Source organism: Fukomys damarensis, unplaced genomic scaffold, assembly GCF_012274545.1.
Source record: "Fukomys damarensis isolate Sample0158 unplaced genomic scaffold, DMR_v1.0_HiC HiC_scaffold_10, whole genome shotgun sequence".
Lineage (NCBI taxonomy): Eukaryota > Metazoa > Chordata > Mammalia > Rodentia > Bathyergidae > Fukomys > Fukomys damarensis.
The window spans coordinates 8543237-8557676 of NW_022900922.1; the positions used below are offsets into that span (position 1 = coordinate 8543237).

At 42.3% G+C, this 14440-nt stretch overlaps 1 protein-coding gene across 1 annotated transcript in view; it reads left to right on the plus strand.

The window, feature by feature from the left end:
• Positions 1 to 14440, plus strand: part of Dip2c (disco interacting protein 2 homolog C) — a 304786-nt gene that overhangs the window by 122992 nt on the left and 167354 nt on the right. Inside the window, exons 4-6 of the mRNA XM_033761773.1 lie at positions 2729 to 2800; positions 4352 to 4519; positions 14099 to 14209. Of these exons, the coding sequence (XP_033617664.1) occupies positions 2729 to 2800; positions 4352 to 4519; positions 14099 to 14209 (351 nt within the window). The remainder of the gene's footprint in view (positions 1 to 2728; positions 2801 to 4351; positions 4520 to 14098; positions 14210 to 14440) is intronic.

Sequence of the window (14440 nt, forward strand, 5' to 3'; positions counted from 1 at the left end):
TGCGCTGGTCACATAGTGGGCACAGTTTAGTAATCAAATAAGATGTCTACTAAAGGGCTCAGTTGTCAAATTTTCTTTTTATATAATACTTTCTTGTTTTGGGACTTATATCAGAGTGTGTGAGGTGGAAACCTAAAGGATATGTGCAGTAAGGCAGATGTTACCATCTTAAAAGTCCTGAGCTATGATAGAAGGGCCCTTAATATCTTTAGGTCAGTGTTTTAGCAACCCGAGATTGCCAAAGCAAGACTGAACCTGAAGTAAAGACAGAGTTCAGAGTTGATTTTCTTTAGAAATGAGTGGCCAAACTGCAACCCAAAACCTACTTATTTTGTCACAAAGTGCTAACCCTACAATCAAACCTGAATACTGAGGTTTTAGTTGAGAAAAAAACAATTTTTAACCTCTTTTGTCTTGAAAGAAAGCACACATGCCATAGATTTGCCACCACTGGCCTATACTGAAAATTAAGGGGACCCCCCCACAAATGTTTACAGTATTCATGAAACTTGAGCTGAAGTTTGATTGTAGAACAAACAAAAGGGGCTAGAGTTTTCCAGGCCTAGGACTTGTTTGTAGAATTGTGCAAAACAGCAATGAGGCTAACAGGTAAGGAAGGCCAAGGGCAGGTGGCTGGAAAAGGCCACCTGAATGTTTTCAGGTCACATCTTGCTCTGAGCCTTAAGTGTGGTGCTCCTTTATTGTGACTCTCTAAATGTAGTCTTGTTTGTTTCTCTTCCTGCCTAGTCTTTCATTTGCCTCTGGTGTTTCCTCCCCTGTAGGAGCAGGCTGTAGCTTGATTTTCGTAAATGCTGAGCTTGAGACAAATGGATTAAGCAGCATCACAATTAGCATGAAAACCAGCTTCTCAGTAGTTCTCTTCTTTTCGCCAACGTGCTAGGAGAACCCTCAGTTGCTTTTTCAGGGGCTTAGAGCAGCTGCCTCTTCAGGGCCTTCCCAGGGGACTATTTTGCTGTCCATGGGCAGAATTAGCCCCTTTTTTTCTGTGAGCATGAGCTAGGAACTTTGGTCAGTCAGACCTTCCCCCATACCCCAGGTCTCAATTCCTTTCGTAACTGATCCTACCTCAGGTGTGTTGAAATGAAGTCAGGAAATAGCTGTCTGACCACTGACCATGTCCTCCCCCTGTTGATGGGCCTGGACTCTCATCCAAGACTTGACAAAATTTTAGGCTTCAGGGATTTTATTTCTTCTGCAGGTTAAGTTTTTATGGTGTCTCTTCAAAGCCGGTTTTTATGGTGTTTCTTCTTTTTCTTGTGGTGGTACAGATACATTAGTCTGTAGAGAGAAGTGTAAAAGTAAATATCAAACATCACGTGGATCATTCTAATACAATAACTTATTCCCTTATTTTCCTCAAAAATTACAAATATATTCCAAAGCATGCAAATGTGTTTGTGGTGGTGGTGGTGGTGGTGGTAAGATTTTGGACATCCTTTTTAAAATGAGGTTTAATGGAGGCACTTCCTGAACTGATTGAGCAGCCTCCATGGTTAACAGCTAATGGCTGCTACAGTCGTAAAGTACACCACAAATAGGATGCTTAGTTAATGTTTAATATTTGTGCAGATTCCTTTATTCATAGTGGCTAAGTACTATACATACAGTATTAAAACCACTTATCCCTTAATAAGCGAATGCATAGTCTTTCTTTTGCTCTATGGTTTCCCATTTAAATACTAGTGGAGTATTTCGTTGGACTTGTGTCAAACCTGTACAGTAGGCTAGAGTTTAAGTCACTGAGCAAATGATACGTAGAGGGCCACGGGTCATAGTAAGCATGCATGGCTACAAAAAGCAAATGTACCAATTTGCTCATGCATCATAACTACTCCTCATTAGTTTGCTATACATTTATTGAAATTTGAAATTCTTGCCCTTTGACGAGTGATAGTTTAACCAGAACATTAGAAAAAGAAATTTAATAGATTCTAAAAAATTCAGGGTCAACATGAGTATTATTCTATGTGCATTGGAGCTTATAATTAGAAAAGGCTGCTGCATGTTAATAAAGGTTATTTTGTCCCACACCTTTAGTGGCTTAGCATTAGGAGAAAGGTAAACATAGTCTTGACTTCCCTTGTCTTCTGTGTGTGAATCGTTGGCTTTAAGGTTTGAATTCTTTGAACAGTAAGCACCTTTCTCATCTATTTTGGATTTCAGAGGATTCCTTGTTCTTTTGTTTTGTTTTATGCAATGCTTCCTTTGGTCTTAATCACTTATTTTTTCCAAAATACCATAGCAGTTTAAAATCCTTGTGACTGACATGCCTGATTAGGAAAAAGAAAATCTCATTAATGGAAGCAGATATGCCATTCAGTGATGGTGGTGGCCCAGACACTATCACAATTCATTGTTGATCACGTTAATGGGTACCTATGCAGACTGGGCAGGCTCCCTGTGCAGGCAGACGTGGATAAGAGTGCACCAGTCTAATTCTGGACCCTCAGAGTAAGGCCAAGCCAGGAGAGGCCGGGGACAAGCATGTGTGGAGCAAATGAGTTTTATGTAACATGAGTGCTGTCATTTTTTGTTTGAGGTCAAGGGAAGAAGTGAAGGTGAATGATGTACAGTGTTTTCTTTTTAAAATTGTAATTATAAGGCAAACAAAAGATAGTTACAACTGTCAGAATGTTTTCTTAGAGTCCATTAAATGAATAGTCTTATCCAATGAAACCATTCTGATTTTTCTTTCCTTTTTTTTCAGGTGACATCACACAAAAGGGATATGAAAAGAAGAGGTCAAAATTAATTGGAGCCTACCTTCCCCAGCCTCCGAGTATGTATACCTTGATGAGTAACAAATCGTCTAGTTTTAAGAGTTAATTGCAACATACAGGAGAAGCAAATTGAGAACAAATCTTCTTAGTCCCGAATCTGCATGAAGATCACAAATTTGATGCGCACATTTGACACATCCAGTTCTTAGTAGGATTATGTTTATATCTTGTGATTATAGAAAGCACATATAGTTTTCTTTAAACGTGCCTAATAAATTTAATAGCTATTTCATCTGTAGGTAGCTGTCAGTATTCTGATCGCTTTGACATGCTGTAATCATAAGAAAGTACATTTGTGATTTAATCAACATTCTTGGTTTAGTGAGTTAATTATTGCTATTGATTATGGTTTAAATTAATACAAGGTAGTTGTGGATATTATGGAATGACAAATATGGAAAATGATATAGTCTACTGTGTGGGATTATGACATTAAGGTTGGTTGTTTTTTGAGACATGGTTGTAAAGTGTATGTTACTGATTCCTGAAAACTGCTAAATCTCTTTCCTTTCATCATTTTCGCGGGTGCAGATCTGGAGACTCCCTTTGCACTTGAGCTAGGTTCTGTAAAGTGGAGGAAAAAGAAAATGGTGCTAGACTGGAGTTCCAGCGCCTCTGTTCTAATGTCAGCTCTCTTCAATTTGATGGTGACGTTTAAATGTTTTCTAGGCTCTAGGAGTGACTCAAAGCCAATGCAAGCAGGGTTTTTTTTTTTTTCCAAGTAAAAAAGATAGTAACATTTAACTCTTCAGTTTTTACTGCAACAAAATTTTATAAGGTTTATTAAGCACACCACGTCCACACCTGCTCACACTCCGGCTGTGATCTCTCCAGGAGCTCTTGACACCTGCAGGGGTGTCAGCCAAGTCCCAAAGCCTTGTGTTCTGTGATACTTAGCGTGTGCATGGAGTTTCTGCTGTGCTTAGTTTCATTTTGGAATCAGATTTTTTTCTTTGACTTTTAAGGAAGTACATGCAGAGGCGGGCTTGTTCGGGTGTCCTTATTTAGCTGAAGGGCTAGCTTGGTGTGGTCCAGCTGATGAAGCGGGAAGGATTGTTGTTTGACCAGGGAGCAGAAAAGGTAAATGCATTGGCAGAAACCCCTGGAAGAACAGCTTAGAAGCAAGCGTTGGAGACAGTTGCTTAGAGGGCACTGTTTGTTCAATTTCCTCCTTTCTCTCCCCTTCTAAGAGGACCCCGTGACATGGCTGTGAAAAAGACTGGTCGCTTGTTGAGTGTCTTTTGCAGGTGCCTTTTGAGTCCCGAGGGAAGGCCAGAGGGCCAAATGAGATTTTGACATGGTTGGAGTTTGGTGCCTTTGCTTTATCCAACAAAAGTGAAACGGAAGCAGTTGCTTGCTTCCCTGGAGTCTGGATCCATTTGACCCGTGCTGGCTGGGTGCTGAGGAGATCTGTGCCTGCCTGATGGTGTGGTCCCCTTTGGTCCCTTTGTGTGCGGTTCTGCATGGGGTCGGCAGCTCTGCTCAGCGCTGTAACAAATTTAAAAAAAACTAAAGTCTGAATTAATTAGTTTTTTTTCAACTTGTTACAGCAGCAAATGGAGCTGCCGCGGTTCGGTGTAGACTACAGCCCAGTGAAGGCACGACGAGGAGAACGTTCCGCTCCGCCCACATCGGGGTGTGCGACATCCGAGAAGCCGCGGCCCGGGAGCGGGCGGCCAGCGCTGCGGGGAACCGGCCTCTCTTTTACTTTCGTTTCGGTGAGCAGCGCTGCTTTGCCCCAGGACAGGAACCCATTGCTGGGAAGTGCCTGTGCACCTCTGCCATTCCGTGCACAAGTGTAGGGTGTGGCGCTGGGCGAGTCCTGGAGACTGCCCCAGGGAGAGCTCCTGCCACGCCGCTCCTTGGTCAGGGAGCTGGCGTGCTTGGAGGAGGAGTCAGGGCCCCTTGCTGTGCTTCCTGTTCGTGCCGAGTCTGTTCTGTGTCTGCAACCCTGTTTCCCATTTGGAGCCCCGTGCACCACACACTTGAGAAAGAAGGATGTATGGCAACTTTACAGCTCTTCAAATTGTTGGCCTTCTGATTGTCTTAGGCCAAAATCTTAGGCAAAGAATGAATGATTAAGTCTTGGACTCTGAGATGTGCTAGGGGCAGGGATTTTTTACATCAGTAACTATCATTTACCTATCTCCAAAGATCAAAATTAAAGGTTTTAAAAAGAAAAAAATTCAAATTAGTTAATCATAATCTGTTTTTAGAGGTAAAGATCCATGGAAAAGTCAAAATTACTTGGGACAGTAATTTTGCATATAACAATTTTATGAGGCAAAAGGTAACTTCAGTGTACCTTTTAATAAAATAAAATGAGCATTTGTGGTGGGATTTTTTTAAAGGTTCATAGTATTATACCTCAAATAAAATACGTTATGTACAAATAATAAAAAGGTGAATTTAAGTATTGCCAATGGCCACTGTGATTTCACAGGCAGACTTTCCAGCTGTCAGCTTTGGTTGGGATTTGTCCCCTGTGACCTTCCAGACAGTTTACCATGCCCTTGTGGGGAAAGGATGGAGGATTGATGAGGTGACAGAGTTGAGTATTAGCTGTGATATCCATTTCAGAATTTCTGATTGAAATGTGTTAAAAATAGAACTTGCTTGGAAGTGTGGATCTATGCACCCCGCCCCCAAGAACCCACCGTCCAGCCCTGCCATGTGAGTTCAGGTCAGGCGTCACATATCTGGACAGTGGCTTGGTTCCCAGCTACTTACACAGTTCTTACTGCTAATCTCTTTAGGAAAAGTTGCTGCAGCAATTGCTCATCACCTGGAACTTTGTTCCCTGGCAAGCAATGAAGAAGGCAGCTATTTCTAAAGCAGAGAGTTCTTCCTCAAACTGACCCCTTTGGAAAATAGTTCTGTCTGTATAGGATCTGTATGAAAAACACCTGGTTTCTTTTTCAGTCACCTTTATATGACTATGCACTTTCCTATAAGGAGTTTATAGTTTGATGACCTGTTTTTTACATTATTTTTATTACCAAAGAAAATAATTATGATTTCTCTAGATAGTACCTCAGAAATTTTTCTAAGATGATTTGGAGGGCATAGGATTATGAGTAACAGTGGCATTCTGCAAAAGCAGATTGTTGGAGCTGCCACATAGCAGTCCAGTCCTGGGAGAATGCTCAGGATGCAGCGCTGCCTCCTGGCTTTTTGGTGCTGCTCAGGGAGTAATGCTGGTAAGGATCTGAGGGTGACTCGGATGCCAGGAAAGATAGGTTGTGTTTGGTGAGCACCATGCTGAATACCCACCTGAATCCAGATGGGACCAATGTGCTGGAAACTATAAATAAATAGGACAACTTTGTAGTTAACAGAGGAAGTGGCCCCCAAAAATAGGTTGAAAATCTGTTTCCAAGAGCAAATACTATTTAGAGAAATTTACTTGTTCCATATTTACCCTCTTGCAGATTTTTTTTTGGGGGGGGCGGTGTGGTATCTTTTAAAAAGCCTTCCTTCATTAATCTTAAACACAGTTAAATTGTAAAAACAAAAAATAGAATCTACTACCTAGCGCTCTGTTCAGGGAGTCTTAGCAGCGTGCTTTGTGCTTGGGATGATGGTGGGAAGTAGTGAAGCTTCAGTGTTACTGTAAATGGTAGAACTTCCCTTCCCAAGTACGGCTTGCCTTTCTGTTACTTCCAGGGCATTTAACGAGTGTCTGTGGTAGATAGGTGTCACCTTGTACATGTCCGCGAAGCCTTCATCAGCATGGAGCCGTTTACATAGCTCTTGTGTTTCCCTCCAAGCTCGGCTTGCTTTTTGTTCCGCAGCTAGGTGGAGAGTGGGTGCACTGTGCTGTCCAGTGGCTGTACCTGCCGTCACCCTGGCCTGTTCTTGGCCCCTGCAGCTCTTCTGCAGCGTGCTTACCCAGATTCCGTGCTGCTTCCTGCATTAGGAGTTTCGTGCATGCTTAAGCCCTTTGTCTGTACCAAGATAACATTTAACGCTCAGCTCAAATGCCGCATACCAAGGTCAGCCCCAGGTCCCAGTCTTCATGATGTCCTGCTTCTTGGTATACTTCCCACAGTTATTAGACGGATAGGTGTTACTGGATGTTCTCCTCCTGATGCCACTATGGTGTCATGTAGACTGAAGACTTCTGGTGTTTCCCCCTCCCCTCAGCACACAGTGGACATTCGGCAGCTATTTGTTGAGCAGGTGAATGGTGTGTTCACTCATCTTGTCAGCCTGCAGGCCAGATACATAACTTGCTTAGAGGATGGGGCAGGCTGGCTTCTTCTGATCCCTGAGCTACCCACTTCCATCCCCATGTCCCCTGTACCCCCATCAGCTGGGCTCTGAGCAGCAAGGCTGGCTGGTGTTTCTGTGCACTTTGAGAGAAAGAGAGCAGGTAGAGAACTGGACATCTGAGATCAGTGCCGAAGTGTTCAGCACTTGGATTTGTGCCGGCCTTAAACCTGCATCAGGGATCTTTTCTTTCCTGTGATGGCAGTTCTATTTTTATTTCTGATTTGGACAAATTTAAAAGACAGTCGGTAACATATAAGTACTAATCATTGACAGAAGTAACAAAGAATTTGATTTTGGACCTCAGCACATTCCAGTTAGTTGAATTATTCCTCTTTTTTTTTTTTGGTTCAGCTTGGAAATTCCAGTATTTGGTGCTGTAACTGAAGATCAGCTGTTCTGACATGAATTCATTTACTTGGAGTGACTTGCTTTGACCATGTTATGTGGCTCATAAGGAGACAACTTTGTCTCCTGCTCTGTTCTCCTGCTGGTATCTGAGCTCTGTGAGGGAGAAAGTTGCCCGTAGTTGTCAGAGAGTAGCATTTGTGAATTTTGGTTGCATACAAAGTGAAAAATTATATTTGAGGCTGCAGCTGCAAGCCAAATGCCATTAGTTCTCTTTTCCCCTAGAAAATGGATCTGGCTGGCTTGTTCATCTGTGCCTAGTTTTGGTCTCTTGTGACTCTTCATGTTAACAGCTGTGGTCCCCAGTGGCAGGTACCCGGTTTGCTCCATGTTTAGTTCTGTCCTAAGCTTCCCATCTCCTGGCTGAGGTGCAGTTCTTCACTGGACGCAGGAGCCACACCTGCTGGCACATGTGACCGCTTCCTAACTGCAGTCGGGGAACACACAGGCCATTTGACACGAATCCTCCCTCATCTGGGGGGTCATGCTGTGCCCAGAGTGGATGAGGATGAGATACACGGTTAAATCCTAGAAGGGAAAAAGTGAGTGTGAAGTTCCTATCGTCTGCCATGAATTGGCGCAAGTTCTTTGCAGCTTGAATGGCTGGAGGAAACCAGCTTCTGTGAGCAGAGGGTGGGTCTCCTGGTTCTGCGTAAGCAGTGTTCATGATTAATCATGTAGTTCGCTGCTCCTGACTATTAGTTTCAACAGACCAATTTCCTGTTACTTTCAGTGGCATTTAATGAATCTGTGTCCATGTTACAGAACTAGTAGATAAGTGGAAAACTAGCTAACTCCATTTTCATGTTACCTTTTCTAGAGCTGGAGCCGAGGTGAGTATATCCACCTAACAGTGGCTTGTGTGTGTGTGTGTGTGTGTGTGTGTGTGTGTAAAACTGTGAGGCATAAGAAGAATATAGAAACTTGAAGCCCCAATCCTGATGAAATACTTGTCACTCTGTCTGAAAACAAGGACCAGAGATTAGGATGGTAAAAGGCACTGCAAATGTCAAACTGTTCACAAGTTTTAGATCTTTTACATTTTTCTCTTTTGATGAATTCCTAATCAAATTAAAATAGTATATTGGAAAAACTGTTGTTAAGCAAATTTTAGTGTTTTACGACAAAGGCCTATGTTCACGAGAGAAGAGATAAAAGTAACAGCAGTATACGAAACAGGTTCTGGTGGTGGGGTAGATGTTACAGATGTTTGGTGCTTAGGATTAAATTTCAGTCTTCTGTTTTATGGTGTTCTCGAGTCAGTACAAAGTAAATATAGTAAATTTCTTATCTCTATGCAAGAAGAGCTGTTTACTTTCTGGCAAAGTCCTTGATTGCATGTATTGTAAGGATCAGTGCTGCTGCATGAACCAGAATGTATAATTGGGTGTTAGAAGAGAACGGAACATGATTCAGAAACTGCTTCTGGAAAGATTCAAAATATGGAAAAATCCTCAGCAATTTCACCAGGTATCTCAGGCAGGCTTCCCAGTCGTGACAGCCTGTGGCACCCTTCCACAGAGTCCTGGGGACAACCCTGGGAGCTGCTTGTCATTCAGAGTCTGTGTCCACGTCTGCACCTGTAATACCTGCAGTCAGAGGCAATCAATGAGAATAGGAACAGAATTAGGATGAGAGTCTTATCTTAAATCCCATCTATTTAAAAAAATTTCTCCCACATACTCCTCATGATTCCTACTGATAAAGCACGACTGTCAGTATGTTTCTCTTATTACTTGAGTTTAGAAATCCTTCGGTTTATTTAGTACCCTGAATGACCAAATGTTGTGTACTAGTAGGTCTTCTGCCCTGTCATGCAGTGCATTAGAGAGACAGACGGTTGCCCACCTGTGCTTTATTCCTAGGGTTAACCCAAGGATCATTCTGTTGTCTAGTGTCTCTTTTACTGCAGTATAATGAAATACTCTACTGCATTTATCTGAAATTGATGGATTGCTTAGGTGTCAGAACTATGTTTTCTTGGGGGATTCCTCTCAATTATGTGCTAGAAGTAATTGATGTTAGATCTAATAAAATGGATTCTTCCTTTGAATTTTCTTCCTTTGGACTTAAGCAAGTTTTCACATATCGCATGTACAGAAGAGCGTTCAAAGAAGTGAGAATAGGCAAGGCAAAAACTTGAGTATAGTGAAAAATTTCCCTTTAACTTGGAAGACACAGCCGGAAAGGAAGGTGAGCTAAATTTGGAAATGACTTATGTTTAGGTAGAGGAGTTTGTAGCCTCCTTTTCTGGTCACCAGGGTGCAGAGAAATGAAGTGAACGAAGCCTTCCTTAGGCTGAAGTGGGGAGGTCAGCTCTAGGCACAACGAGATGGTGGCAGAAGCCACAGCATCTCAGCTGCCCATAGCACAGGATCATGACCTGCAGGCCAAGACTGGGGCCACTATTATGTATTAAACCTCAGGATGGGTTGTAGGTTAGTGGAAGAGTTGAGTGATAGGTTATTGGGACATTCCAGGACATGGAGCATATCAAGACTGCGTGCGGAAGTTTGGAAGCTCCAGGGAGCCGGGTGCGCAGGAGGGACTGAGTGCTGGAAGTTTCATCTTTTCCTATGCTGACCTTCTTTGTTCTTTTTCTGTGGCACGCATTGGTCTTCTGCCTGGTTTGGAGCTGGATGTTTAGTCCCACTGTAATTGTAAAGGGAAAATGGAAATCTCACTAATTTTATTGGTGTTTGAATTGAGCTAATTCATCTCCTAAGAGCCTTAGAAAAATCACTCTGGTTCAGAAGCATTTGGTGAACCCATAAGAGGGGCAGGGTGCTGTGCTGGGTTCAGGGAACAAGACAGTCACCTCTGTATTTTGGCTCTTAACTTCCCTGGGTCTCTTGTTAAGGGCCTGATCGAACCAGTGTTTATGTCAGATGACCCTGTCAGCTTTGAGTTGTTCCATTCCTGTGTGCCGGAGTGAAATTGTAGCGCTTTTGTATATTGCTTTACAAGAATACAGTTGAGTCAATGCAAACTTTTGTAACCAGAATCACAAATATACCTCACATGACTTCAAGGCATTGGCTAGATTTGTTCATATAGCAGATAACTGATTCACGTCTATACTGGGCACTGCAGTAGAGAACAGTGCCTAGCAAGGCCCATCCTAGCGCTTTCATTCTGTTTGGGGAGAGGAAAGTAAATGAATTAATGCTTACATAGTGGTCAGACCAGTGCTACACAGCGTTACCTGTTATTATTTCTGTCTGTAAATGGGAACTGAGCCTTGGAAAGGTGAAGGAACTAGCCCAAGCTCAAAGTGACTAGAGCCAGAGACCCAGGGCCTCTGACTTTTGGCACACAATCTCTCCATGATGCTGTTCTCTTTCTACTTGGAATCTTCCTGCCTCAGCCTCATAAAGTGCTGGGTTTATAGGTGTGTGCCGCCATTCCCAGTAGCTTCTTAATTCTTCTAGGATCTAACGTTGTGTTGGTGTGTAGCGTGTAGCTGGCATGTAAATGCCTAGCGCTTGTGGGAAAAGGTATTCAGTCTTGACCCTTGCCACATTTTTGCCTAAGCAGAAGTAACTGTGTTGTCCTCCTGTTGGGAGCATCACATGGGGAGCAGTCGCCCGTTTCAGGTTGCCTGTGTGCCCCATGATCACACTGACCTCTTTTAACCTTGAGCACATTTTCTTTTGAGCCAGGTTGTTCCCTGGCTCTCCTAAAAACACGGTTTCAATCCCAGTCCCCAGACTAAACCTAACTTTGAATATAAGCCCCCCACAAATGTGTTTTCTTCATTGTTCATAGTTGCCGAGAAGGTTTGCATTCAGCAACAGCATTTGATGTAGAATTCCCCTTGTGAGTGACCAGGAGGACAACCCAGGTCTTGCTGCGGAGACCAGCAGAATTCTAATGGAGAGCCGTGTATTCAACCAGTGGTCTTTTCTTGTCTGAACATACCTTAAACCACTTCAAATCTCAGTTGGAATAATGTCAGGTAGAATTAATGAAGTGTGTACACTGTAGTTTATAATTTCTTTCTTTCTTTTTTGGTACCGGGGATTGAACTCTGGTCCTTGCACTTGCAAGGCAGGCCACTGAACTGCTGAGCTAAATCCCCGGCCCTTATAATTTCTTTTAATAACTTACTGTTGTCAGCCTACTGAAGCTATTCTTTTGTCCATTTGTATTTATTTTCTTTTAAACCGTGTTGTGAACTATGCATTTCAGCCTATGAGGGGCAACATTCATAATGTTTGTATACAAAATTAGCTCTTGCCAGTCATGGTGGTGCACACCTGTAATCCCAGCACTCGGGAGGCTGAGGCAGGAGGATCACTGTGAGTTCGAGACCAGCCTGGGCTGCATAGTGAGTCCCAGGTCAGTCTCAACTACATAGTGAGACCCTGTCTCAAAAACAAAAAAAAAAACACAAAAAAATAAAACAAAACAAAAAATGAAAAAAAAATTAGCTCTTGAGGACAGCACTCTGGACAGCATGGAGCTGAAAGTAGAAGCAGCGGTTCCCTCTGCCCACCCTTCCTGGACAAATTTATTTTGAAGGGACTTGAAACCAGTAAGGCTCTGGGTTTGGGGTACTGGGCAATCAGTGAGCGCTCCCGCACACTGGTGAGTGAACACAGCTGCCACCCCTGAGGCACTGGCCTACAGCAAGCTGTAGCTCTCTTTGGGCAAACAAAACAGCCCACATAAAAGACCCACTGGAAGGAGATGTGATTGTGCTTCTGCATAAAGAAAACACTGGCTTGCAGCTCCTTCCGTGTGAAAGGTTAGTAAAAGTGGACACAGAAGAAAAAGAGTGAAACTTTACATAAAGATTATGCCCTCAATGCAACGTTTAATTTTTCAATGAAAATGGAAATGTAAGACAATGAATAAAAGTAATCTTCACCTAGAATTCCATTTCTAAGCAAATGTAAATACTCTAAATATTCCTTTATCTTTTCTGAATAAGCTACTTTCTATGACAAAAAAGTAAGAAGACAGAGTCCCCCACAATAAAGAGCAAAACTGAATCCAGGATGAAGGGAATCTTGCATGATAGTGAGACACTAGGTCTAGGGACCAAGATAGGGCCCAAGGGACCTCCAAGAGGAGTTTAGTGAAAACAAAAATAGAACAATATTATTATCACTGAATTGTCAGTTTTTGACATGGAAAAGAGATAGGAGAAAGGGATTTTTCCCCCCCTTTTGGAGTATTTTGAAAGAAACCAGTATTTTGAAAGCCAAAACAAATAAAAAGGTGTAAATATTAACTCGAGTATCATCAAAAAGCATAAGATAGGAAGGTGTTATAGCTTGTTGCTGACTCTGATTTTCAGCCTGGGCATCATCTTAATAACAGCATTAGTGGTGAATACGGGTGGTGTAAAGAAATCCATGTGTTGTCTGAAATGGACTATAAACGCGTATTCATGAATATAAACATAAATGTCAGGCCTATCATCTTTTATATAGAGCTTAAACTTCATAAAGTCTGCATCTGTTGGATAAAAATAAAGGAAATTTTTGAAAAGATCATTTTGAAAAGATCATTTGTAGACAGTAATTAGAAGAGGTCTAGTCACTGCAGAATGGAGCATTTTAATATGTTTGCTAAATGAATAGCCTATTTACGGAGCCTAACAAAGGAGTTTCTGGATAGGATCTGTTGTCTTCACAGTTCTAAGCTGCTTAATTTAATGAGAGATTCACACACATGCTACCAATAATCATTCAGAAACAACAAAAATAAGAGGAATAGGAAACCCACAGAAAACACAATTAACTCTCCCAGAAGCCTGTAATGGAAAACTAGGGATTAAGTTTATTTGTTAATTTAATGTTTTTATGTCTGATTTTTTTCTCAAGTGCTACTGGTCCTTTTCTGACGAAGTAGCAACTGATAAATAATGCTCAGCGGAAACAATTTATTTCTAAGCTATGAAGATAGAATCTTTCTCGTGGTACTTGGGGTTATCTAGATTGTATCTTGTTCTACTTTATCTTAGCCTAGTAGGTGTTGTGATTGGCAGATTTGGGTCAGCTTTCTAGCCAGTGTCCTTTCAATCATTTTTCCTGTCTAAGAGCTGACTTTTGGCAAATCATTAAAACTGTATTCAAATATACTTCTTAAAATGCATAGCATCGTGTAGATTTCCAGTGAGTTAGTGATTTGGAACGAGCAGAGCTTCAATTTGTTATATATAGGTTGTTTCCTCGTTACCTGAATTATATTGCTATAATAAGTTAACTTTTCTGTTAAGCATAGTTTTTAAATTTCTGAGGAATTCATAGCCTGTGTATTTACAGAAATGAGACATTGGTTCTGTGTCTCAGGCTTCACTGTTCTTCCCATGGTGTAGCGGGCGCTGTGACGTGGAAGTGTATACTGGTGTTTCTAAAGGCTGAGGTGGCTAGGCCAGAGTGGCCCTCCCACCTGGGGAGAATTCCTCGGGCCCAGACTAAGCTGTTGCTCCCCTTCTGCTTATCCCGTGAGGACCCCCTGCCCCCTCAATCCCGCCGATGGCTTTTGGTTTGCTGTGGGAATGGCATGAATCACGGTTTATTCCACCAGGTGATTTGCTCCTCAGAATCCATTAACACCAAGCAGTGATCCAGCCTCACCTTCATTTTGCTTTTTCTTAAATCCAGGGGTGGACCAAGCTTTGCCACAAGAGCGCCGAGCTCCTGTCACTCCTTCCTCTGCTTCTCGATACCACCGCAGACGGTCCTCAGGGTCACGAGATGAGCGCTACCGGTCAGGTAAGGCTCCAGGTTGGGGCTGAGACTTGGGTCTGCTCACTGGCTGAGTGGTGCCTGTCCTCAGCAGCCATGGGGCAGAAATACAGGAATCTACTTTTTTATGTGTCACTATTTTTTAATTCATATTTTTTACAATTTTTGTTGCTAGTATAATCTTTTCAGGTGCAGTGATTTCTGTTTTAACTACTGTTTTTAGCAGAATCCATAAATTTTCATGTCTCACCTGTACTG